Source organism: Amblyomma americanum, chromosome 8 (genome assembly GCF_052857255.1).
Source record: "Amblyomma americanum isolate KBUSLIRL-KWMA chromosome 8, ASM5285725v1, whole genome shotgun sequence".
NCBI classification, from domain to species: Eukaryota; Metazoa; Arthropoda; class Arachnida; order Ixodida; family Ixodidae; genus Amblyomma; species Amblyomma americanum.
The window spans coordinates 89797843-89824983 of NC_135504.1; the positions used below are offsets into that span (position 1 = coordinate 89797843).

The window sequence follows — 27141 nt, forward strand, 5'->3', positions numbered from 1 at the left end:
GTATAATCACTTCGCCGCCGATAAAATATCAGGGACCTGAGGTCGATTGAGTTTACTGATGACACTGCACTTTCTTAAGGGATATGTATCGCCCAAGCGAAATCATAGCTCAGGCTTGTGCCTGAAGACGGGGAAAGGCAACTAACCTTCGCAGTAAGCTTGTACTCTTTGTCACACTTTGCTTTGATTTCAGTTATTTGCCTGTAAACAAACTAATTATCATGCAAGATAGCTGTGCTTGTCATAAGTGTGTGTCTGGGGTTCGTTCTTAGAGTATGGCTATTTTTTTTCCGCCATCCTGAGATTTCTTGCTCCCTGCAGGTGAATTTGTGTTTTAACGGTCGATCCGGATAGGCCTGCTCTGTTTCGCTGGTTGTAAAGGAGCATCTGATTCAGCGACTGAGCCCTCCCTTTTATTCACTTTCAGAATAAAACACCGAACCTTGAAAGGTGTGCTGGTAGGGTTCGAGATGTCACCGGATAATCTTCTAGGTTCCCTTAAATTGGTGATATTTCGTCACCAAATAGAGAAGCAGTGCAAAAGTACGTAGCCATATTTAGACTGAGACGAGACTAGCGCAAATTGAGGGCGTAGCGAAGAAGATATGTGCACCTAAATGCAATATAAAAGAGAAATACCAGTTCGCACTCATGATCAAATTACGTTATTTTAGCACCAAAGTTAAAAATCTGTTGGATAAAATAAATAACATTGCGCAAAAGGGACTCGTATTTAATGACTGATTATTTGTACACCGTTTCTATGTGTGCCCATTTGGACGTGACTGCCTCACAGCGACATAAAACATTCTGCAGCCATAAAAATTCGAAATACCAAAAATAGCAAGACCGCGGAATACAAAAATGAGAAAGAGAGTAAATGTAGCATTTACCCGCGCACAGTATAAGGCTCGGACATAGTTCTCACAATGAAAAAAATTTACAGCTATGTCTGGGCTGCTCCTTCAATCTACACAGATTTGCAAGAAATCCGTATCACACAAAGTGCACATGGGAATTGTGAGCCTCGGAGTGCTTATCCAACGCTTGAAAAAGAGGACTTGTCTTCGTCTCAGCAAAGCGTTAATCATTGCCGCGGTTCAAATGAGTCCTTCACTCGAGTGAAGGACCTATTTAACCCCTGCTATTTATGAACACATTGCCCAGACGAAGGCAAGTTCTCTTGTTGAAACCTTGGCTAAGTACCCTCAGGCTTGCCCTACCCTTGCTCACTTTGAATTGACAAAAATCCTATACACTTGACCCCTAGCTCTCGATCTAGGAGTGCGTGCAGCCAGTTTTGTAGGCAAATTTTTTTAGTTCTCTTAATAAGGAATTCCGCATTAAGCAAAGACGGTAATGTGACATGTCACCGCTTTGGAATCTCTATGCTTTCCCACATTTCATATAGAAAAATAAGAAAGATACCCAAAGCATTGTGAATCTTCTTGGTCGTTACGCATAGCTTTAAAATGAAAAATTTGTTCTGTCGTTCATTTGTGCAATTTTCTTGCTTTGTTAAAAAAAACCCACTAAAGTCTCCGCAAAAAGGGAACAGCATGTGTATTCCTTCCCAACAGTGCAGGGCGGACGAGAATCTTAATGAGACTGCTCTGTGAGTGCAGGTAGCCGCCGCGTTGCGCTGCACCTTGGCCTTGGCGACGAGCGCGATGCACATGCTGAGGCGCCTCTTCATGCCACCGGACAGCTGGTCGGGGAAGCAATGCGCCTTGTCGGTGAGCTTCACAGCTTCGAGCGTTTCGGTCATGACCCTGGTCAGCTCGGTGCCGCCTCGGCCTTGAAGCTGCCAGGAGGACGCGTGTATGTAGATTATGCAGAAAGCTGCGTTTTGTAGAGAACTTAAAGCGCGTACTTCAGCCAAGAAATTCGCGCCAACGAAGAATTTTTACAATTAAGGTGCAAAACTACAAGACTTCATATTGTACATTACGTATCGCGTTTTCATAATCGTCGTCACTAGCTTGACTACGCCGTCTGCGGGGTAAAGGCCTCTCCCATGTCTCTCCAAACAACCCTGTCGTTTCACAACTGCGGCTACGCTATCTCCGCAAACTTCTTAACCTCATCCGCCCACCTAACTTCCTGCCGCCCCCTGCTACGCCTGCTTTCTCTTGGATTCCACTCCGTAACCCTTAAGGACCAGCGGTTATTTTGCCTTCGCATTACATGCCCTGGCCAAGTCCATTTCTTCCTCTCGATTTCGACTGACATGTCATTAACCTGCGTTTATTCCCTCACCCACTCGGTCCGCTTCCAATCTCTTAACGTTGCACCTATCTTTTTTTCCCATACCTCGCTGCGCTGTCCTTAACTTAAGATGAACCCTTATCGTTATTCTACCACGTATTAATCGTGTTGTTTATCCACGATATGCCTTTAATGAGTTGAAGACGATTATCAACTGATATTAAACGCTGCAAGTCATGCATATTCTTGCGTGCAGTGCAGCCGGCCTGATTTGCGGCAGAGTTGCGGCAAAGAGTGGCCGCTTGTCTGAAACACTGAACAGCCTGCTTGGTTTGCAGCAGAAGAATTATGCTACGAACTTCAGGCAAACAAAGCGTTCCAGAAGGAAGAGTGCACGTTAACGCATTTAACAACGTGCAAAGATGTTATACATAATTAACGATATAGGCCGGGTACCTTACGGCATAATTCACAGTGCACGAGCTGGAGTGAAACGACCGCCAAGTGGAGCGCGAACTGCGACGACGCTCGCGCCATCTCGTAGTGCACTCTGACGCCAAAGCTGCGAAATTTGGTTGCAAATATTTTGCCACAGTAATCTTTCTCGGGGAATCGGTGGTGATCGTGCAGGCTGCTGTCCGTCAACGTCGGGAACCGCTGTACTGAAGCTAAAAAGAAAAACGTGGCGTCGTCCGACCACGGTGGCATCTCGACGGTGGACACAAGACTGCTTTCGCTGTGTCGCATCTCTTAGGTTTCGCCGGGGTGCGCAGAACGATACCAATAGTGATTCGACTGCCGGAAAAAGAGTGTGGTATAGTTGCCAGACTTGGCGCGTGCGAGTAGGCTAATATGTGCATGGTCTGGCGCCACAAAAAATGTCCTCGTATTTGTCGCACGATTCGGTCCGCGGACCTGGTAATCCGGAAGCTAGGCCCCACTTGACGGCTAGTCCGCGGGCCAGAACACGTCCGCGGTCAGTCGTCTAAATCCACCTTAATATAAACATTAGAGTACTGCCTCCTTAATAGCAACAAAATACCTGTTGTTTTCTGATTTCACTTTAAATTTTCTACTTACCCACTGTGGTCTTCACGGCGATCGAATTTACTCTGCGTATATCGTCTGTGTACTTATTATCCCATTCTAATTTCTCATATACGTATCACTTTGTTTTGAAGTATTTATCTCCTCCTTTGAGTCCGCCATCAAATGTTTCTCTGCAGTAATACCTGAAGAACTTATCGATGAATACGCATTCACCCGCCTTCGGTAAGCGCTCTTCATGAAAAGCTGAACTCTCCTCTTTCAACAGCACAGCAAATATCCAGCGCACTCGCCTTGAACAGTTTCAGTTATGGTTTTGTTGTGAGCATGCAACCCAATTTTTTCACAATTTGTCTCTTATTTACTCTAAAGACATGGCTCCGGCCTCAAGCCAAAAGCTGTTACACGAAAGGAACAAAAGAGAAGTGTGCAGTTTGTTATCTCGAGGCTAAATAAAGAAAGAAAGGAGGATCTTTTGGTAGCTAAATGCAGTGCTAGGCTTTTTGGAATGCCTCTAGAAAACATTACAAAGAGTATAAATAAGAGAAAGAAAAATTCCAAACTACACCATTGACTTCCATTCTGTGCTGAAAAGTTGTGCCAAAAGGCACCTAAATGTGTGCTGATAAATGTATAAAGGTAAATAAGTGAACACGTGCAGCTGACAGCACAGTTTTCCAGCACACTCCAAACCCTTGAAAAGACCAAACAGTGCAACGAAAACGAAGAACCAGGAAAAGGAAAAATGCGCATAAGAGATGACCCTGGTCCTTCGTTTAGTTGCGCGGGATCGTTATTTCAAGATGGCATACCAATTCCCCCACTATGCTACGTCGCTACAATTCAAAACTCAGGTGGTCTGCAGAAAGAATGATAATTTGAGTGTCTCACTGTTGAATCTGTATCCGCTTGACTATTAGGATAAGTTTTGTTCTTGAGTACAGGGCTAAGAAACAATGTGTAATTATATGTGCATATAAACCGTCAATTAAAAGGCTACGAAAATGAAATGCAAGGAAGTTGCACTTCTTCAAGTCATGGCGAATTCAGGAAATATGTTTTTGTCTTTTACAGTATCGCACAATAAACGGAATGTTCATCACATTCCGCTACCCACGTGACCATAATAGATGATGTGCTCGTTGACAGTAAGGTCTGGAAAATGCACATCGCTCTGCTGGCAGAAGGCGGTAGTGTTTATCCCATGTACGTCGCCGCCAATGTTGACGAACCCGGATGTAGGTTTCTGAAGACCTGAAGGTACGGAGCATAAAACAAGAGCAGACCATGCGAAATATTTGAGACCGTTATGAATTTTGTGCTGAGTATCGAAATACGCAGTAAACTGTGCTACAATGAAGCAACCAGAAAGGAACAATGCAACAGCTAATAGTGCATGTGCATCATCGCCACCTCCACGCAGGCAACTCATTCTTTTCCAGCGAAGCGAACGCCTAGGCTTTTCAGTGCTCATTCTTGTCCGTATTTTTTGGCCTACACCACAGAAATAGTACCTTTAGTATAGTGCATATCGCTACCGCTATTGCTTACCACGTAACGTGAATAACCACTGAGCACGGCCCTGAGCACGCGCTGAATGGTCCCAACCGGTAGGCTAGCGCGCTGTTCGCAGGAACGTGGCGCCATCTGGCGCCCTCTGGGGAGATCTCTATATGCAAAGTTGAGGGGCTCTGTACGCGGCAAGCGGAAGCGATAGCGGTACGAGCTATGCTAAAGCGTGTAATATTTCCATGAGTTTTTATTTGGTTCATATCTAATGATTATGGAACAAACGTTTTTGCTGTCAAAAATAGCGTCAGTAGAATACAACTGTTCAATGTCTAAAAGTCCTCGATGAGCTTTTCAAGAGCTGTGATCGCTACGACTAACGTTAACGTCGCGTCGTAAAGGTTGATCGTTACGACTAACGTCCACGTTTGTAACAGAGACGTCACCAAGATGACAGCAGCAGCGCCCACCTGTGAGTGTCCTCATGAGTGTCGTCTTGCCGGCGCCGTTGTGTCCGAGCAGTACTGTCACCTGGGAAGCGTAGATCTTCACGTTCACGTCATCCAGAGCTCTGTGGCTCCCGAACACCTGGGAGAAATCAAAGCAAGGCTATGCTTCAGTCCGAAAAAAAACTCGCTCAACAAAAATTGTCTTAATTAAGCACATGGCACGGCTCGAAAGCGTCAAAAAATCAACAGTCACCGCACTACGGCTATGCTGCGGCGTTATCGAACATTGATTTCAAGAACGCGCACCACCTTCACGAAACAGCGACTCCCATGAGGAGTCACTTTATAGAAAATTCGTGTCGTCAACATAGCACACCTTACGTGTGCTAGAAGACTCCATGCAACGGCTAAGAACACTGAACGACAGAGTGGGCAAGCTATCAGTTACAGACATACAAGGGGCAACTTCTCCAAACACAGTAAGAGCATTAAGAATTATTCGTGCTTTGAGTTTGTTAGTCTTTACTCACAATCCCACGCGTCGGCAGCAACAAACTGAAAGCTAAGGAATAAAATTGGCAGACACTAAATTTTTTATTTATTTGAAATTTTATGTTTTTCTTTATTTATTTTATTGAGAAGAATACTGCCAGCCTGAGTGCCAGGCTGTAATCAGGAGTAGGCGTACACGACCTGCATAGCATCAAGAGCATTTCATGAAGGGGATCGCAACAGATGCCTAAGACAAATCAGCAGACACCAGCGAGCTGTAAGCTAATTGTAAAGCAAAGGACATATTGCTGGGCGAAGGAAACAACATGATAAATTAGAATAAAGGCAATGCAACATGACTCCACTGTCTGAACCAGGAAAATAAAGGGAAGTAACAATACGGCAAACACACTTCGATATTCGGGGCAGCGCGCGAGAGAATAATTATACATTTGCACATTGCACATCAGCAGATAAGGCATTCCACTGGCGAGCCGTTCTTGAAAAGAATGATTCTTTGAAAATATTACTTTTGCAGGTATATTCTTTACTTTTTTAGGGTGATAGAAACGTGTTGCACGCGGGTTGGCGGTATCGATGTAAAGTGTTTCATTAATTGCTAACTAGTCGTGAAAAAGCTTTTTCCGTTCATGGTAACGCCTTGAAGCCAGGATTTCCAAGTTTGCATCAAGAAAGAGCAAGGGTGGGGATGTGCACCAGTTATATGCGTTACAGATAAATCTTACCGAGATGCGTTCTACCTTTTCAAGTTCAGTGATATTGGTTTGTGTGTAGAGGTCCCGAACAGTTGCAGCATTATTGCCTTCAGTCGCTTTGAGTGGTTGAGGTTTCAGCTTTACTTCTTTCATAGACAAAAAGAAAACTGTGACAATAGGGGGTACAGCCTGACGAGGTCGCATTTCCCCACATACATGAGCGTACAAAATCGAACTTTCAGGATCCAGCTTTTCTACGGGAGCCCGCCTGTTTCCCAAAGGGTACTGCTTTCTCTTGGCTTTGTGTACAGCTGGTGTAGGGCAAAATTCGTGGGAAAATAAGCTGTTGACCCCAACTCGAGCACACTAATCACGCAAGCCACAGGGCTGTGTGACCAAGATGGCCATAAGCCACTGATTGGCTTATTTATTTTATTTCGCCAACAATGCCAGCATTCCCGCAAGGCCCTAGGCAGGAGTGGGCGGTATATTGTAGAAAAGAAAGGAAATAAAAACACAGAAAAGCGCATTACAAAAACTACATTGGCTTAAATAAAGGGTATGTCATATTTACAGCAATCACCAGAGCAACGAAAGAACAATACTTGTCATAATGTTTGTACATAAACAAGCCGTAGATATAAATGAATTGTACAACAAAAAACTGGACGAGAGCTATAGTGAAAATCATCAGTCCAGTAGTACGTGGCCATTTTTTGCCGCAGAATGATGTGCTTTTATTTATTTCTAGTCACTCAGCGTCTGGTTTTATAGAAAAGAGAGGATGGGAGAAGGGAAAGGTCAAATACGGAAACGACATTGTTGTCACTACAGATTGTTTTCGGTAGCAAAGTGAGGTGACCTCTCTACATTAGACCTTGCCGCAGACCATTCAGGCAGGACTGCAGAGTCATTCATAGTGGTCATAACGGATTATTTTTACGTATTGAGGTGACGAGTCTGAACCCAATGGCGGGAAGAAAAAATCCATTTTTGGGATCAATTATGTCAGCGATAAATTCGCCCTTTGCTGCTCAACGATCTTCGACGCTCACAGAAACTAACTTGAGTTGATGTTCACTAAGAAGTAAAATTTGATGAAGGATTCTTAGTGCCACTTTAGTGTCATGGAAAAGCAGCCTTGCCGACAAAACTGCTCAAGCTTGGCAGCTTAAACCCCCAAGTGGACTTGGACGAGTCAGGTTCGTAATAAGCCGACTGTCATTTCGGGCTCCTGACGAGTCCAGCTTCTCCTAAGTTTTCTGGCACTCTGCGTCTAGTTTTGGGGAGAGTAGGCCTCGTTCAAAACATTTTTTTTGGTTGGCCGATAGATGGCAGCAAGGGTATTAAATGACCGCTTTGGTTCTATTAGCGTAAACAAATGTGCGACTTAGGTGGTTAAAGACCTAACTGCCACTTTTTATTCTGACTAAATTAGGGGATGCTACGAAGCATGCCGAAACATCGTTCACGACGTATACCGTATTCCCCTTACCACGGTGAGGTGACGGACGTCTGCGGCAGGCTCTCCCGCTGGCGGCTCTTCAAAACGGTCCGGGTGGGGCTCCTCGGATGCGGGCCCTTCTCCGACAGGCATTGCAGGGCTTGGCCTCCAGTAGCCCGGCTGCACAAAACCAGAATCTTCGTGGAGTTACTAAGCCTTCTGAGTGAATAAACTAGCTTTGCATTTCTCAAGGTTTGTCATCGCGGTAAGCTTTTTACGCAGAGGCGTGGCGCCATAATCAGGAGATCCAATGTTGATTCTTATATCTTGGAGAAATTAATAGATGCATAAATTTCCGGCTGTATCATTCGGCTCCTTACTAGGTATGCCCTAATATGATGCCTATAACAATATTTTACATACGACCCGCCCTTTTCCAGGACAGTCGGTGCTTCGCATCGCGTTTTAGCCGTATGCCTTGTTATTAATTATTAGAGGCTTTTTGAACAGAGTGAACTTATCGGTTAGGGGCATAGGGGAATAACGGTGCGCCAGTGCGTACCCTCAGGACAATAACCGGAGGGGCGTTATTGTCACCCAGTTCTAAAGTTTCCCATTAATGTAGGAAAACATTTAACGGGCACATATTAGCCGCTCGTCAGTAGTTTTGTCCGTTAGTCCAAAGCCGCACTTATAGGACCTGCGTGTACATTGTAAGGTACCGCGTAAAGAGATTGAAAATCCTAAGTTTTTGTTTCTTGTAACAGTTAGTTTATGATATAGTCTGGGCCAACCACGCAGGGTTTTAAATATTTTGTACATCAATGACGTTGTGAAGGCAGACACTCATGGCATTCCAAACTAAATTGTTGTAGCGTCACACAGCGACAGTGCGGAGGAACTTCCAGCGCGTGCGCACAGGCAGCTCGCGATCGGCGACCCTTACGCAAGAATTGCCGTGACGGCGCCATATATGGATGCACGTCTCGCCCCAGGTGGGCGCAAGTCAAGTCATTTTTCTGTTCATCGAAACGAAAGGGGCAGGTCTAAAAACTGTGAAAGACAGCTTGACATGGCCCTGGCCCCCCACGATAGCTGGCAGAGCAACAGCTAGGAAGATGAGTTTGGAAAGACGCATGATTGCTGCGTCAAGACAAATCAGCGACTGTGCAGTGCCGGCGAAAATCACTTAGAGCTCGAGATGGACCGAACCTTTTGACTCTCTGAAAAGAGGCCTCTGTACTGTGCAATGTCAGTGAACGTTAAAGATCCCTAGGTGGTCTAAATTACTGGAGCCCTTCACTACGGCGTTCCTCGTAGCCTGAGTCGCTTTGGGACGTTATACCCCTATAAACTATACGATACTTTGAAAATTTCACACACTAAATGTCTTCCTATGACCTAACACAATGACGTCAACATCAATGGAACCTGCTGCAAATATCCGGGAACGTGATCGCTTTCGGAAGCAACACGCAGGACCTAACCACGGAGGAGGAACGATAGCACGTTCGCCTAGGGAAACATCAGACGAGATCCTTGACCACAGAAGAGGCATGAGAGCAAGAACAGCTTTGGAAGCGGAAGCGCGGGTCGCACGCATGCGTTCCCTCAGTGGTGTAGTCTAGGCGTAGCATGGATCCCTTACAAAAAATTATTTAGACAGTCTATAGACTGTCCATATATACTTTTGTCTATAACGTCTATAGACTCTCACCCTAAAGAACTGTCTATAGGCAATACAATTACTATTGGCAGTGTATAGAGAGTCTACAGATTCATGGTCATACACTTTTAGTAGACTTTTCTCTATAGACAGTCTATAGACTATGAATAGACTAAAAGAAATATGTATAGGAAATGAGTACACTCTATAAGTCTGTAGACCATTTTATAGGGGATTATACGACTACTTTTTTAATACGACAGCTTCGCTTGCATTACTTGACTGATTGTGCGAAAGCATCGCCGTCATTAGAAACCCGTGGCTGCCACGCGTGGCAGAACGCAGCACGCGAATGACGTCATCATCCTTCCTGGAGCAATAGGTCGCCGGCGTTCATTTAGTTTTTCTGGCGCTGGCGTTGACAACGCTGCCGCCGGCGTCGCCAAATACACGAAATAAGGACTTCAACTACGATACGTCGAGCTCGATGACTCCTTTGGTACATACGGGGAGATGTGCGCTGTGAAGTAAGCGACAATTAATGCTGTGGCATTTACACAACATCAGAATTGCTTAGCGTGTCCCTATAGTTTTTGACTGTCAGCTGGATATTATTCAGTAATGGAATGTCACACCTATTCACTACTTCGGTGGAATTTGCGTGTCTAGCAACACTGGATAAGATAAACAAATATAGCCGTCCTATCCAGGTCAGCGACACGACGTAGGTTACATGTTGTGCTTCGGTTCTTCGGTTGTGGTGTGCAATCTGTTCTTTTCCGAAGGTGAGTGGATTATAGCGGCCACTACTTCTTGCTAATCGGACTGGAGAACCACATTCCCACGCCGAAATGTCGTTTTGTGCATAGAGACGACTGGATAGCTGCGTGCCTCCCCTGAAAGCTCGCAAGGTGCAATGCCTCCTCAGAGAGCCCTACATGTTCTGAGGGCAATGCGCATGGGCTACCGGCTTTTGTGCATGGTGCAAATCCCTGTCTGCAGCACTCATTCACTGCAACGTTCAAGTCGCCCTGTTTGCACCGGACTTACTCCGATTAGATCAGCTTTCACTTTCGACTTTTCTCAAGCGCTTGGTTGTTGAAACGTTACATTTCTCGGCAGCTGCCTACGGTTACCTGACTAGAGGAGCACGAATTAATGGCATGAGAGACGAACGAAGATCTTGCGACCCGCCGCAGTGGCTCAGTGGTTAGGACGTTCGACTACTGATCCGGAGTACCCGAGTTCAAATCCGACCGCGGCGGCCGCGTTTCAAAAGAGGCGAAACGCAAAAGGCGCCCGTGTGCTATGCGATCTCAGTGCACGTTAAAGATCCCCAGGTGGTCGAAATTGTTCCGGAGCCCTCCACTACGGCACCTATTTCTTCCCTTCTGCTCTCAGTACCTCCTTTATCCCTTCTCTACGGAGCGGTTCAGGTGTCCGCCGATATGTGCGACAGATACTGCGCCAGTTCCTTTCCCCAAAAACCAATTTTCATTTTTATCTGGCTGCGCTTATTCTAAATCTGCAGCACTATAGGCCCTTTCTTTCACTCCCACCTTCCTTCCTTTCCTTGCGGCGCAGTTCCGGAGTCCACCGATTTATGTGAAACATATGTGAGGCTGACATTTTCTTTCCTCGAAAACCAATTTTCATTTCATTTTTTGTAGGCCGCCGCCTGACTCCGAGAATTCTGAAACCGCGTTTTCACGACTCTTGCTGGGGACGAGCCACATCGGCATTTATTAAGCGCAGTTTTCCGTGGAACAAGCGGTCCTTGTTTTTAATAGATAATCGAGTGCCGTGCGTGCTGCAGCAAAGTAGCAAAGTAAGGTCAACAGCTGTTTAAAGCGAGGAACGTAGGCTAAAGTTGTTTTGTGCTCGCGCTGATTAACACGGAAAAATCTCCCTTTACAGACCGATTCCTCGCCTATGTCCGACAACCAGCAGCTGCAAATTATACGAGCTCTGAGCTCGAGAAGGACCGGCAGCATCGGAACATACTATGCGTGGGCAGTTAAGTTTGGCAGGTGCCATTTAAATAGAGCTAGATTTATAGTGATATAGGTGGGAGAGTTAGAGATTGAGAATGCAAGACAAACATCAATCCTGGAAATACCACTTACTTATGCACTATCTACGTCTGCCCTCAAATCAGGTCATCGCCTGCTTGTCGACTGCTTCCTTGACGAAATGGCAAAATGAATCTGGAAAGACCACATGGAACGCTGCAGACTCTTTTGGCGTTTGCTTTTTTTTGGTATTTGCCTTTCGTGCGGTGGCATCACGATAAGTCGAGAACAAAGATGCCGTTTTACAGCTCACCAGGAACGGAAAGCTAAAGAGCATTACTATGTTGGACCTGTATAGGTGATTTCTCGCGCAGGTCGCAATTTGGACAGCGGTGATCTGGAGTTGAGAATCGATGTCAATGCGAACCACTCTTGAACCTGCCGTGAGCACCTTATCCAAGAAAATTTCACAGGCTCATCAAACACGAGACACTTATTTTCATTTTGAGTCGACATTGGTTCACCTACCAGTGGTCCCTCATTATTTGAACCACACACAAGCATGCTTACTGCTCATAATATCCGCTCACGCAAAACAACTAAGAGTTTCTTTGCTAGTTCTGACTGCAACCGTTTCGCCTATCAACATGAGAGTTTTTTTTCTAACACGACTTACTTATTATTGGATTATAAGGACCACTAATATTAAATAATAAGCTACAAACACAACGTTCTTATATTTAGGAATTTCAGTATATAAGAGCAAGTGTGATTCATATTTTATTTTTCCTCTTTTCCCACATATAAGACGCCCCTTTTGTTCAGATCTTGTAAATGGATCTAACACGGTCCTTATCTGTATATGGTAGGAGTTTTTTTCCGTGTTTTTTACTAAACCTCTATGTGTTACAAAATTATATATTTCCTTCAAGTCTAGTGATATTCCAGTTTCCTGTTGCATTTCAAACAGCCCCAGTGAGTGAGTGAGTGAGTGTTAGTGCGCGAGTGCGCGCGAATGAGCGAGTTCGTCAGTGAGTACGCGTGCGTGAGTGTGCGTGCGTGCGAAGACAAATGTTGCGCTACCAAGTAAAGTGCTTTGAAAGTGTCTTAGGTTTGAAGTACGAGAACGCGTTGACAGTCGGAAGAGATGTACACAAAAACAACATAGAAGGAGTAGAGTGCCAATAACGTTGAAAATTTAGATGTTTTCAGCCCTACACATAGAACAAATGGAACGGGGCTGCCAGTTTGGCTCAATGGTTTCGCGCACCGTCAGGAAGAAGAGAGGGTGCTGAGGCGTTTCGGTGGTCCAGGGAAGGACGTTGGTCGCGTAGAACAGGAGGAAGACATCGAACGCAGCCGCGGCACACATGGCCGCCAGAAGCTCGAACAACGTGACACTGTCCAAGCCAAGAGCACGCTTGAAGAGCACACCCCACCCGGCTCCACCTGCGTAAGACACGGCGTGGCGCGAATTCAAGGCGCGAAGCAGTGGAGTGTGCCGCAGCAGAGAAGGTATTGACAATCGCTTCAAACGTGAGTGTGTAGCCAAGCTTATTTGTGAAAGTTGTCGCGATTTAAAAAAACAACGAAAACGACTCAAATCAAAATTGCTTATTTGAGGAAAGGAAAAGGCACTGTATCTGTCACATATCTCAGCGGACACCTGAACCACGCCGTAAGGAAAGGGATAAAGCAGGGAGTGAGAGAAGAAAGCAAGACACACCGCAGTGGCTCAGTGGTTAGAGACTCGGCTACTGATCCGGATTTCCCGGGTTCGAACCCGACTGCGGCGGCCGCGTTTCGAAGGGGCGAAACGCAAAGGTGGTGGTGGAGACTTTTATTGCCAACGATGATGTTAAAGGGTGGGGGCGAAGCCCCCTACATGGCACTTCGGTGCTACCGCACTGTGAGGAGGCACCCCTACTAAACGAAGAATAGCCCTTGGAAAGCAATCCTTCTCAGGGCGCTGGAGATGAGCTGGCGCTGGCCTTGAGGAGAAATTTTGGTCATAAGCCTATCCCAGTAAGACCCCGCCACGGTCGGTTATAGGGGATGAGGGAAGGTGGGGCATGTGAGCAGGGTGTGTGGAAAGTCTCCTGGTTTGCCAAAAATTTTGCATGACGGGGGGAATTCGTCTGGGTATCGGGCACGTAGTAGTATGTGGTACGGAGCAGTCCGAGTGTGTAGTCGTCGCCAGTCTGCGGCCTGCGCTACGGTGAGGGATTGGGACTGAGGTGCGTACTGCCTTCGTTATTCCCGGTAGTACGAGAAAATATCACGGAAGGAGAGCAGGCGCTCCTCGGTCCGTACAAGGGGCTCGACTTCCGCCCGGAATGTGAGACCTCGGGCTAAGGTATGAACCTCCTCGTGACCAGGGAGGCCGGCATGCGCTGGCGTCCAGATAAGGGTTATAGGGCGCCGGGGCTGCCAGAAGCGTAGTTAACGAGTAGCAATGCGGGATATGTAGCCATTGGCATAGTTGAGAATGGCAGTAAACGCAAAGATGCCCGTGTGCTGTGCGATGTCAGCGCACGTTAAAGATCCCCAGGTGGTCGAAATTATTCCGGAGCCCTCCGCTACGACAACTGTTTCTACCTTTCTTCTCTCAGTCCCTCCTTTATTCCTTCCCTTACGGCGCGGTTCAGGTGTCCGCCGAGATATGAGACAGATACTGTGGCATTTCGTTTCCCCAACAACCAATTTTGAGTTTTCATTGATTTGCCGTAGTGGAGGGCTCCGGAATAATTTCGACCACTTGGGGATCTTTAACGTGCACTGACATCGCACAGCACATGGACGCATTTTGCGTTTCGGCTGCACTGAAACGTGCCCGCCGCGGTCGCGTTCGAAACCGGGAACTCCGGCCCAGTAGCCGAGCGCGCTAACCACTGAGCCACCGCGACAGTTCAAAAGTATGAACTGCGAACTGACTTATTTTCGCTTATCTGAGTCCAAGCTGAGCATCATAGCCTCCCATGTTTCGTCATTTCTAATGGTCCCTGAATTGTTTTCTAAGAGTGTGCATGTCCATACTATGTGGATCATGTCTGCCGGTCCTTCGCAAAGTTTTCATTTGCTATCGTATTGCCCCGGGCACCATTTGTTGCTTAATATGTGCTTATTCGTGCATGTGCCGTTCTGTAACCGCCTCCAAACTGCTTCCTCCTTTTTGAAGAGCTTCAGATCAGCTTCGGGATATAGCTTCCGGTCTTTGTAGAAGCTATACCCGCTATGTTTAGCACTCGTCCTTGCTAACTCTACATTTGTTTTCGTTATTTTGTAGAGAATTTTAAACTTTTTGCACCTACAGCCTTTGGCTAGCTTATGGTACAAAACATGAAACAAGACTAAAGAAACGCCAAGAAATATGAAGTATTATAATATTTTTTGTAAATTCGTGAACAGCCAACTAGCCCAGTTTTCCATCCTGTATGATCATTAAAACCGAACCCTTGCCGGCAAAATACATTAAGAAAGTCGGGTGCCGACGATCATGAAGTTATACAAACCTGCTCTGTAATTCAGCGCGAGGCGCTTTAATGCTGTGCGGCACTATTTAGTACAAAAAAAATGGGCATCACTTACCCTCGTTATCGTCATAGTAGGCAAGGGTCTTGAGAACGTGGCTCCCCATGAGTTGAGGAGAAAGGGCTTCCAGCAGCTTCTCGTTGCGATCTCTAAACACGAGTTGGCCTAGAGTCTGGGTAGCCGTGCTTTTTACGAGAGGAACCAGGAATCCTAGCATGGCAGCCACTGACATCGCCCGCTTCCCTGAAGTAGAAAAAAAAAACAAACGCAAAAGCCGAATTTAGCACCGACCTTGAGAAAAATTGTATTTTGTTGAAAGGCTGCCAAAGAGTTTCTTTTTTTTTTCCTCAAAAGCAGACAATGCAGGACGTGTTCCTTTCTAACTAGAGCCCTTGTGCCACGCGTCCTTTTCAGTCACTCTAAGAAGCACCTTAAGTGTGCCCTCGGAGGTCAGGGCTGCATCTGATTCGTCACCATTGGTGAAAGATGCATATCTCTATGCCGACAGACGAGTAGCCATCCGGATACCTGAGAAAGGCATCTTTGTTGCTTCAGATTTTAAACGCGACGCCGTCTGCTTAAAGAGAGAAAACTACTTCCAGCGCAAGTCATGACTTTGGTTTCGGTTTCGGCCAGTTTTGGGCACGTAATTACACGTTTGATATCTCGGGCTCTAATGTCAATGTATTTTGAAAATGTGTTAGTCATTAACGCTTACAGCCTTCAATAAGGCACACAATGGTCGCCTTGCAGTATTTAACGCAGATTTTGAAAGCAAACTATTGCTTCTTAAGAAATATAGCGTAATGCGTACTCTTCTCCAGTGGTGTGAAAACAAACGTGTGTACCAACAAAAAAGTCTGTCTCCGACCCTTAGCAACATATATAAGTGTTTCCGCCGAAGCCTAATGCAAGCTGAGTCACAGAATTAAAAGCGGTCCTCCTATTTCGTAAAAAGATTAGATCTTTTGCCTGCTCCCATAAAAACGACGCAGAGTTGAAGCTTTCACGAATATAATAGAAAGATACAAGCAGGCTTCGGGTAGTTTGACATCTACTTTTGCTGTGCGATCTTAACGATGTCATTACCATTTCTTGTACCAACTTTTAGGTCATCTGTAAATTGAGGTGGATTTTATCTTTGCTGTTTTGATAGTTTTACCAAAACAGCCTGAGCCTAGAGTTGTGTTGTTTCTTTTTCAGTTAAAGCTGTGATTTTATGGTGGTACTGTGCCAGAAGACATTTAATAGCACGCCTTCTATAGAGAAATCGCACCTATTCTCGTCAGTATTTTTAGAGTACGAAAAGTATATACCGACTTTTTCAGCGAAGGCGAACCGTATTTTTTTAAAAAAACAAGCTTTTTCAGATATCAAGATGGCTTCTGTAGTGTTGTGATACAAGTGTCGGTGAACATAAGAAAACATGTGAATCATATTAAGTAGTAATCCAGTTCACTAACTTGTATTGTAGCAGTAGCCGGTCGCAGTAATAGTCGAATCATTTTTTTTTAAATTTAGTTTTGAGGCACCCTATTCATCCATAAGCGGCGGACATTGTATACGTCATGTATTACCACTGCTGTGACGTGGAATGTCGTCGAACGGTGAGTGCGGAAGCTATGTGAGAACACTCTAGGGCTTCCTATGACATCGAAGCTGCCAGAACCGATGCCCTCGTTAAGCAATTAAGCGTACAATGTTATTTCGGCGAGGTGCGTGCAGTGGAGGGTTTGCTTTGCCTGCATGCTTTCGAAAGCGCATGTATTTTCGCACGATGCAGCCAAATTTTGCCGATGCAGAGCGGCGAGGGTAATAACGTTTTCGAAATTCTAAAAAGAGCTGTGGCTATTACAAATGGCCAGCTACAAATTTCCAATTAAATTTAGGTGCCTATCGGTAATAGTTTAAAAGTTAACTATTACAATTCAGTTAATGACTTTACTAGTTCACATGATTCGCCTATTTTTTGAAGTCCGCCAACGCTGGTGTTACTATGCCGCAAAAAGCTTCTCTTTACCTCAAAAATCCTATTTTCAAAAATTAATGATTATCTTCCATGAAATACCTGGTATATATAAATGCAACATTTGACAAGAAGGCATGCATTATCAACCGAAGTTATGTTTTTAACAAACGGGTTGTAGACACACGGTTGGCGCAGCTGGCAAAGGACAGCGTTAATTGGAGAGACATGGGAGAGGCCTTTGTCATGCAGTGGGCGTAGTCAGGTTGATGATGATGATGATGATGATGATGACAATGTGCCTGAGTTGGAAGCCCGAAAAGAAAAGAGGGGAACACTTTCTTTTCTGGCTCATTTTTTCGGGTTCTACCTCCGGCGCATTGTAGCAGCACCTTTCGACTTTATAAATAATGATTTAAAACATCCACGTAGCACTCTGATGAAGAGTGGTCCCCCGTCGAAACGTACATTACGTCACTTAGTCCTCGCGTGTGTGCATGCGTGTGTGTATGAGAGGGAGAGAGAATGTGCGTGTGTTCGTGTGCGTGCGTGCGTGTGCGGCGTGCATGCATGCCGGTAGTCTATTGTATTGGTGCCAATCATTACCTGTGCATTTACTTGTCGTAACGCAGCCCCAGGCGTCGTAAACTTACGTGCAATTTAGTGAAGTGACCGAGACAAACAGAAATATTCTCGTGAAATTCCTAATGCAGGACATATCCATATACGCAGTTGGCAGGTGAGCGCTGTAACTCACCGCTTTGGCAGACTGCAGCGAAAAGCATTCCCTGCAAAATGTGGCAAACGTTGAAGAGCACCATGACGAATGTGACCAGCGTGATGTCAGATCGATTGAAGAAGCAACTGCCTCCGTAGTGCGCCACGGAAAACATGATTCCGATGATCGCCGTGGTCTCGACCATCTGGATGACAAGCGCTGACAGGAAGTGGCCGAGCCAGAACGCAGGCATCGACAGGCCGTTCGTTCGTTGCTCGTCCTGCAATTGGCACCTGGTCAGCACTGCACGCCTAAAATCAAAGGCACGTACTCTTTTGTAGCGAGAGCTACACTACGCCAGCCACTTCGCGAGGCCAGCGTGGCTACACGCTGAGCCATGGCACTACCGCTCCGCCAGCTGTGCGCATGCGCGGAGTGAGGTCATGGACCGCAGCTGGTGTGCGCGCCGCACACCTCGCCGCTGCGCCGACGGCGGAGAAGACGCCGCCCGCCACGTCAGTTATGCGCATGCGCGGAGTGACGACTGAGCACACAGGTGGTGTGCGCGCCACGCGCCTACATTACGCTAGCATTTCGGGCCTTCAGCGTGGCGACGCCATGGTCACCGTGGCAGCTGCTGGCGGCGCGGCGAGCCGGAGAAATCGAGTGGGGGATGAGTGGAGAGGGAGAGAACGGGAGACAGTATATCCACGTCCAGGGATGAAGATGATAAAGGAACGCCCAGCGAAACGCAGCGGCGAAAGATCGACTTTGTAGCGGAAGCGGCAGCGGCAGCAAGCGGCAGCAACAGCAACAACAACAACAAACCTCCTCCCATTGCTAACTGCACCAAATTACTGTACTTCGTCATAGGAACACGCCTCCGTAGAAAACAAAATTAATAATAATAATAATAATAATAATTGGTTTTTGGGGGAAAGGAAATGGCGCAGTATGTGCCTCGCATATCTCGGTGAACACCTGAACCACGCCTTAAGGCAAGGTATAAAGGAGGTAGTGAAAGATGAAAGAGGTGCCGCAGTGGAGGGCTCCGGGTTAATTTCTACCACCACGGATCTTTAACGTGCACCGCCGAAAGCGGAGGCTTTTTTTCTAAGATCACTGCTCGATTAAGGGCCATATCGGTGCCATCGCCTCTCCAAAGCTTTACCCCTTCACCTAATACTGCCCTCCTTGATGATCCGCTCACCATGGAAGAACTTCTGGCAGCTTTGGCAGCTACAAATAAAAAGTCGTGCCCAGTACCGGACGATGTAAGCTGCACTGCCCTTTCTCATCTGAGAAGTAGGGCCAAGGTTCAGCTGCTCGGAGTTTATAACACCTCCTGGGAGAGCGGCCGCCTTGAAACGTGTTGGAAGCGTGCGCGTGTGATACCTATCCTCGGGTCTGGAAAACCATAAATTGACTTAAAAGCTTACCGCCCCATTGCGCTTCTAAGCTGCGTCGGAAATCTGATGGAGAAAACGGTACACTCTCACCTTACCTGTGACCTGACTGAGATATTTACCCTTCGGCCATGTCCGGTTTCCGAAAAGGACGCAGAAGCATTGGCAACGTTATTGCCCTCACAAACTGTTAAACGCAGCAAAACAGAGCGGTCTATGATGATTGCTGTCTTCCTTGACGTGAAGGCAGAATTTTAAACGTCACGCACGAAGCAATTATTTCAGCCTTACAGTCAATTGGCATTGGTAGACGGAAGTATAACTGGCTGTGCGATTATCAGCACGAAGGATCGAATTTCATGTCAACAAGTGAAGGTGACACAGCTCTGCATCAAATATCTCGCGGAGTCCCTCAGGGGCGATTTTAAGACCCACCTTCCCACCTTTTTCAATATCTAACTTGCTGGCTTGGAAAAATGCTTGCCTCCTACAGTTGAAATCTCCCTTTACGCTGGTGACATCTGTATATGGTGCTCCGGACGCAACAGGCGCATTGTGCATGCCAGATTACAGAGGGAAATAGGTTGCATAGAATCGTTTTCAAGTAAGCACGGTCTCGTCATGTCGCCAAATAAAAGCTCAGCAATTGCATTTTGGAGGCGCGATCTTTCACGATACGTGCTGAGAGTTTCTGCTACCCAAATACCATACGTTACAAGCCATAAATTCCTAGGGGTGACATTTGACAGCTCGCTGTCATGGTCCCCAGAAGTACAACAGCATATTATCAAGCGTTGCTCTTACGCCTATATCTTTCGTATGCTCTCCACCACCAGAAAAGGCTGCTCACACCTTCATTACTACGGCTGTATGGTGCCCTGTGTGAAGGCCTCCTACGCTACAGTCTCCCAGCTTTTCAGAGTATCTCACAAACAAATATCAAACTCCTTGAAGCTATGCAAGCTAAGGCCTTGAGAATCTGCCTCGGTCTTCCCAAGACCACCTCCACAGTGGGTACTCTAGCAGAGAGCAGACGTCTATCTGCATCAGTACTGCTAACAAAGGAGTTGCTTCGTGCCCAGATGCGGTTCGTGGCTCGTGTACCTCACCATCCACACGCAGCGTACTGCATAGAGGAAGTTTCTGACATTCTCCCACAACACTACCAGCGCCCTGACACGACCTCCTCCCCACGTTGCAAGTACACAGCATGGCAAATCAAGACAACGGTTCCTGGCATCAAAAGAAAAACAACCACCCCCAGTCCTGCACTTAAATGTTTTGCCCTTGAACACATTTATGGATGCTACAGTGCTTGCCATCACATCTGCACTGATGGCTCTGTCACATCCGCCTCATCAGCGATTGGCGTCTGGGTTCCGTCAACATGCACTACAATTTTAACGTTATTCAGTCATCGCACCTCGACTACTGCTACCGAGCTGGCTGCTCTGCGATAAGCATTCACTTACATTCTTCAACAACCCCCAACAGCGTGGGTTATTTTCAGTGACTCTCGGGCTGCATTACAATCCATAAAGTCATTAGGAAGCCTTCAAGAGCTGATCATCGATGACTTGTACAGATTACACTCCGAGGCCTGTGAGCTTGGCCATCGTGTTGTGCTGCAGTGGTTACCCCCTCACTGTGGCCTTGCAGGCAACGATCACGCTGACAGTGCAGCGGGGTCGGCGCATGGCGACACCACATTGCTCCTACCTATACCGTTTTATAGAAGTGATGGCGCGAGCCTTCTATCTACAAAATCCTGGCACACGCAACGCTCTTTGCGGTGCGATCCGGAATATCAATACAGACCCCTTCTTCGTATGGACCCTACTTGTGACTTCCGCATGCCACGCAATATAACTAGACGTGATCAAAATTGCCTCTACTGAATTCGCCGGGACGTTGTCTTCACTAAATTTTATTTACATAAAATGGGAGCAATAAGTAGCCCTCGGTGCCCCACATGTGGTGTGCCCGAGGATCTGCCACGTTTGATCTCCAGCTGAAAACCCTTCAACAATCATCGCAAGACACTTTTAAGTACTTTAGGACTCAGACAGGATGGCCTCGTGCTCATCGAGCTTGTCTTTGGACCCTGGAGGAACGAGGCTTCGGGTGTGCGCGGGACAAAAGCATGTTTAGTGTTTTTAAGAAACACGGGTTTGTTGGACATTCTTTGATAATTTTGATGTGCATGTGTGTTTTTGAGCGCCTAAGTGTGCTTGATTTCACCATTCACCCTTTCTTTTTCCCGTTTCCATTTCTTTCCACCATACTCTTCTATACCCTTCTCTTCTTTCACCCTCAACTGGAGTAGCATGCCAGGCCGACAACCAGGCAGACATCTGCTATTTCATTAAAGTTATTTTCCTTCCTTCCTTCCTTCATTCCCCGCTTCGTAGCCAAGATTACGCATTTTAGATTTATTGATGAAAATATACCGCGGAATTTGAGCAGCATATCTTGTCTTTAAAAAACGTATCGCTAGAGAAAGTTTACTCAACGTCAAACCGATTTAAGTTAGACAACGCAGTTACAGTTGTCTGGGGGACAGAACAAAATGCAGATAAATGCCCGACGAAACGTCTGACCCTTATTGCTCCTATTGAAGAGCACAAGAAATTCAGTGCAAAAAACGCACACTCATTGAAGCACAAAATGAATGGTTAAAATTGTATTGTTTCATACTAAACCACTATATGGTGTCAAACATGTTTTGCTTGTTGGTGTTACAGTGTATTGCTGCATTTACTTTTGGTACTGCATCATTGTGTTGCTATTATGTTATACTGGTTACTATTTTGGTGCTCTGCCTTACTTCTTGACAATTTTTGTCTTCATTATTTAATTCCTTGTATAGAGTTTGCTATAGATTTGTTTAACGCACTCTCCTGCTATACCCCCGCAAAGGGGCAGCAATATGTATAAATAAATAAGTGAATAAATAAATAAATAAATAAAAATAAATAATTAAAACACAACAAAAAGAGATAAATGAAAAGAATGGTTGCGCCTAGAGTGACAACAGGTACAAAGCAATGTTCTTTTTGCAAACTTTGAATAACATGTTGTCTTTAATAATGTTCGCAGGTGGTTGGTGATCATTTAAAAAGCTGGTAATCCTGGAAGTCATTTCCTGGGTGCCGTAGTATTTGCGTATTTTTTTCTTTATTTGTGTGTCGTGTGTTGTCTACTTTCGCAAGGTACTCGTGGTAAAATGCTGCAGGATCGGAATGCAATTTTTGCTAAGTGGCTAACGCTTTCTTTTTATTTATAGCATTTCAAACAGTAAGAAACTGTGCTTTCTAAACACTTTTTTAATCCCGTATAGCCAAACGCGTGTTTGAAGGGTACGACGACACTGTGCAAGGGTTGTCTCCACGGCGACCAACGTGGATCTCGCCATCGCGTTGCAACCGGTAATTCTCGTTTTCACGCCTCCGCCTATGAGAATGGTACTTAGCCTAGCAGGAAGCACTAGTTGGAAAGTGTGCACTGCGTTGTATGTGCGCACAGGGTCTTGGTAATGCGGGCCTTACGGTGACATCTCTTGGGAATGCGCTTTGTGCTTCGATTGAGACGGCCTATACACTACCATGTTGGCCGGCGTAGTAACAGTACCAGAAGTGGCAGTTGCGGAGGTAGTAGTTGTAGAGGTATAAGTGGTTGGGGTGGTTGTAGTACTAAATGTAATTGTAGTAGCAGTGGTGCCAGTACTAGTCGGGGTAGTAGTAGCAGTAGATGTAATAGAAAAAGCTTCTTTATTCGCAACAGTAGTGGGAGTAACAGTAGTGGGAAAAGTATTATAGAAAAGGCCTAATATATTCTTAGCAGTAGTGAGAGTAGGAGTACCGGTAGCAACAGTAGTAGTAATAGAAAAACCTGAATATATTCGCAATAGCAGTGGGAGTAGTAGTAGTATTAGTAGTAGTAGTAGTGGTAGTAGCAGTAGTAGTGGTTGTAGTAGTAGTAGCAATAGTAGTAGCGGTGGTGGCAGTGGCCGTCGAAGTACCATCAGTACTAGTTGTTTTAAGTCAATGGCCCTAATGTCTAAAACACGGGTTAAATGCGCTAAAATATGGCCAGTTAGCGAAGACGAAAGTAACTTGACTACACCGCTGTCCTCAAGAAAATTAAGCGCTTATGCGACAAAAGTCCCTCATTACGATGTCAAAATTTACGGTGAAACGAGATGAATTCTCAGCGAATATTGCTAGAATAAATACACTAGAAGAGACACTAGAACTGGTTCTTCCAGGTGTTATGTATACCTGCTCTAGCTTTCTGGGCGCCAATGGACTGCGATTTTATTTTAAATGAATCAGTCTAATGACTTGCGTTTAAGGCGTAGGCTCACACATACGCGCGTAACACAAACCTTCACGTGTTTATGAAGCAGCAAAGGGTTTCTAATCATACGCTCGACATGTTTCTCGTTACTCTCTACTGAGTAGAAACGTAAGGCTTTATCTATACTAGTATTGAAGGCTGACGATTATCGGGAGCTGGGGAATAAAGAATATTTGCTCAAAGCTTCATGCAGAGCCTGCATTCAAGATAAGCGCCAGGTGATATTCCAGACGTCCAGGTGATATTCCTAAAGATAAAAGATATAGGTGGCCAGTTGACGCCACCATAGTGAACGCGTCTTCTTTGGAAGGCAGCGATACGTAAGCTCCTATGTATCGCTAATTTACTCCCGTAATGGGGATAGAGACGACAAAATCTAACCCTGTCTATCCATTTCCTGCTTCTTTCTATTGAAAAAAAAAACGACCACCTTCGACAAACCAAGACTGTATGAGCTGAAAAACGAGATGTGGAATGCATGTCTCGACGCCACATGGTGCTGTAGTGATCCCTGAGCCTTGTTTTCTGACCGTGCCGATCTCTGCCTAACAGACACACAACATTCATTAAGCGGTGATCTCGGAGTCATTTTCATCATTGACGTCACAAGCTTTGAATCGAGCGGCGGCTAAAAAAGATATTCCATCCTAAAATTGAAATTTATGAGGTGTGAATACGTCTTTTGCCGCCGTGAAAACACCGGCACAGCGGCAGAGGGCCACGATAAATGACTTCGACTGAGGAATGGATTGTATACAGCTGTGCTCAGTGTCTAACCTAAACGTAGGCACACACTGAAATGGCTGAGCACTGCCCACCTTGAGTCCCGTTGACAGCTCGTTGGTGATGGCGGAAATTCGTCGCAGCAGGGGCAGGCAGTAAACCATCGTCGTGAGGATCGCGGCGGATACGCGAAAATCCTCGCTGTCTGAGGCCGGCGGCACTTCGGGAAGCTGGCGCAGTTGAACCGTCGGGATCTGCACGAGTGCCCAGCTTACCCTCTGTGCTCTTAATTCTCGGCATCGCCTGCCATTTCACTACCGCTAAATACGTCACGGTTAGCTGCCTAAAGATAACTGACTAGTTAAGCTCTAATTACACCGCATAATACGTTCACGCATCCGTGCCTGCACTTGCGTTAATGCGTACTTTGAAACACGATTGTGTTCCTTAAAAGTCACAGCAAATAAGTTCCGGTTACTGGCCGCCACCAAGAGTGAAATTTCTTTGGACCTATGCATGTATTTTCAAATGGAATGTTGAAATGTGGGGTTTAACATCCCGAAGAAAAACATGGCTAAGAGCGACACCGCAGTGGAGGGTTCCGATTCAATTTATACCCTCTAGAGTTACTTCACGTGCTCACATCGCACAGCACACGGGTGGAAAACAGCGAATTTTTTGTAGCGATAGCTACATTACGGTAGCATTTCGAGCCTTCAGCGTCGCGGCGCCGCCACGCTGTCACGTGGGTGGTCACGTGTGCGGAGCAGCTGCCGGCGGCGCAGCGGCGTGGCTGATCATGGGGTTTATCACGTGGCTGGTCATGTGACCAAGTTCCACTTGGCCAGCTGTAGCTATCACGTCACTCCAGGTTTAACCAAAGTTAAACCACCGCCAATATTTTCACGTATCTGTATTCACTCTCTCTAAAAAATGTATCGCTTCAGCGAGTAGTGTCGCACAAATATTTACGGGTTATGTGCGATTGAGTCATGAACTTGCAATCCCATATAAGTCAGACATGTTCGATGAGAGTATAGCTTGGCGCATGTTAGTTAATTCTCCTGAATGTTATGGAAAATGGTTTTCTATTTTATACGTCGCGTTTGTGCATAGGTATTCGAGGTGCTGCATAGCATCCTTATTAAGTGCATATGAAAAGTATTCAAAATCTATTAAACGACTAAAAAAACGAAGAAAGAAGTATTATTACTCATGTAGAACACATGCTGATAACCGTCTACTTCAACTGACGCGTGTAATTTGCCTGGAGGCTGTATTAACGCGATAGCATTACTGGCCGCGCTGTCCAGAAAATCCGGTGTCGGCGTTGTGAGCAAAAAAAAATGACGAGCATGAATCTGGCGGGTGGTGCCCAGAGAGCAATCTAGGAGGCAGGTGGACCACCTTGGTCACGTGACCTTGCAGCGTCATCGCATCTTGCCCACCGGACATTGAGAAAACTGCCCACGATGGTAGGTAGCAGTTAAATTTAATGATTGGTCGCTCAAGGCCCACCGCTGGGAGCACCTGCCATCGCAGGGCAGTGGCGCATCGCTTAATCGCTGCACCACTGCACCAGGAAAAGAATGAGGACTTCCAGGAATCTATGAATGAAAAGTAGAGAATCGCCTTCTGCATATATGTGAATTAACAGATTAGACTTTGGGCCTAATCAGACGTATTGCTCCCAAAACCGGTGGCGCTCACTTCCATGTCGCACGACATTTGGTGAAAGCGGTTTTTCAACCGTGCCTCATTTACCAAGCACAGTTACAACACTTAACCAGAGCTCAGTGGGATCGTCTGGAAGCCGTCAATCGAGAGGCAATGATAGCTATCACTTGCCTTCCACACGTCACGCCGATCGTGGCACTTAAAGAAAATGCTCAGTTAAATACCCTTGACGAGCTTGTGCCGCAGCGCCGTGATGCCGGTAGCCTTAAGGCCACCCTTTTGCATTCACCGCGAGCACTCCGGACCTTTGCTTCATCACACACCATACTGCCGCCGCCACCGTCAGTTCTTCCTCCATGAGACTTCGTGCAGTTGAGCGACAACAAACCTACCTCACCTTAAGCGGCATCGTCCCTTCGCGAGCGAATCGCGGAACAAGACAGCCACCTACCCCACGGCTCAATTATTATATATGTTGATGCCAGTATCCAGGGCTGTGTAACGATGACTGCGCTTCACTGTCCCTGCCAGCCTGCACTTAACAAGACGGTCAGGTTTCGGTTCGAGGAACCCCTACTTCTTTCTGTGCTGAGCTGCTTGCTATACAAGATGCGCTTCGCTCTGTAGTCGCAGTTACTTTGCTCCCTACAGCTCACATTATAATCCATACTGACGCCCTTCAAGCAGTTCGTCTACTCCGACGCGTCAGCCGCAGCCGAGAAATGGGCCAGAATATCGCCTGGCGGCTCGCATCCCGCAAGCCATTGGAATTGAATGGGTCCCACGTGACCTACTCAATTCACAAAGAACTGCAGATTCTGCATCCCACTTGCCAACCCTGCCCATGTCAATGCCTCAATTCCTCAGTATGGATGATGCTACCCTCCTACTCACAAGAAAGCGACACCTCCGGCGCCGCACACATGCTCTCGTCCCTCCGTGTGCGATAACCCTCCCCCGCGGTCTTACCCGTACAGAGGAGGTTGTGCTCCGGAGAATCCGAGTCGGAGTTGCCCTCACTCCTGCCGTAACTCGGACGTGGCCTCAATTTCACCACTTATATCCCCGCCTAGGATGTGCAGTCTGCAACTCACAAGACACTGAGGCTGACATTCATCACTTGTGTGGGTCAGCGCGACACTGGAGCCAACTAGAATTCGCCACTTGGCAGCAGCGGGTCTCCACCCAGACAACCCATCCTCATATATTGATTGGACG

The 27141-nt window shown here is 46.4% G+C and overlaps 1 protein-coding gene across 1 annotated transcript in view; it reads right to left on the reverse strand.

The window, feature by feature from the left end:
- LOC144102598 (phospholipid-transporting ATPase ABCA3-like) overlaps positions 1 to 26332 on the reverse strand; it is a 94548-nt gene extending 68216 nt beyond the window's left edge. The window contains exons 1-9 of the mRNA XM_077635826.1: positions 26321 to 26332; positions 24342 to 24500; positions 17798 to 18038; positions 15132 to 15317; positions 12814 to 12992; positions 7917 to 8045; positions 5235 to 5352; positions 4373 to 4509; positions 1649 to 1804 (exon numbers count right to left, since the gene is read on the reverse strand). Coding sequence (XP_077491952.1) covers positions 1649 to 1804; positions 4373 to 4509; positions 5235 to 5352; positions 7917 to 8045; positions 12814 to 12992; positions 15132 to 15317; positions 17798 to 18038; positions 24342 to 24500; positions 26321 to 26332 — 1317 coding nt within the window. The remainder of the gene's footprint in view (positions 1 to 1648; positions 1805 to 4372; positions 4510 to 5234; positions 5353 to 7916; positions 8046 to 12813; positions 12993 to 15131; positions 15318 to 17797; positions 18039 to 24341; positions 24501 to 26320) is intronic.
- Positions 26333 to 27141: the final 809 nt, after the last annotated feature.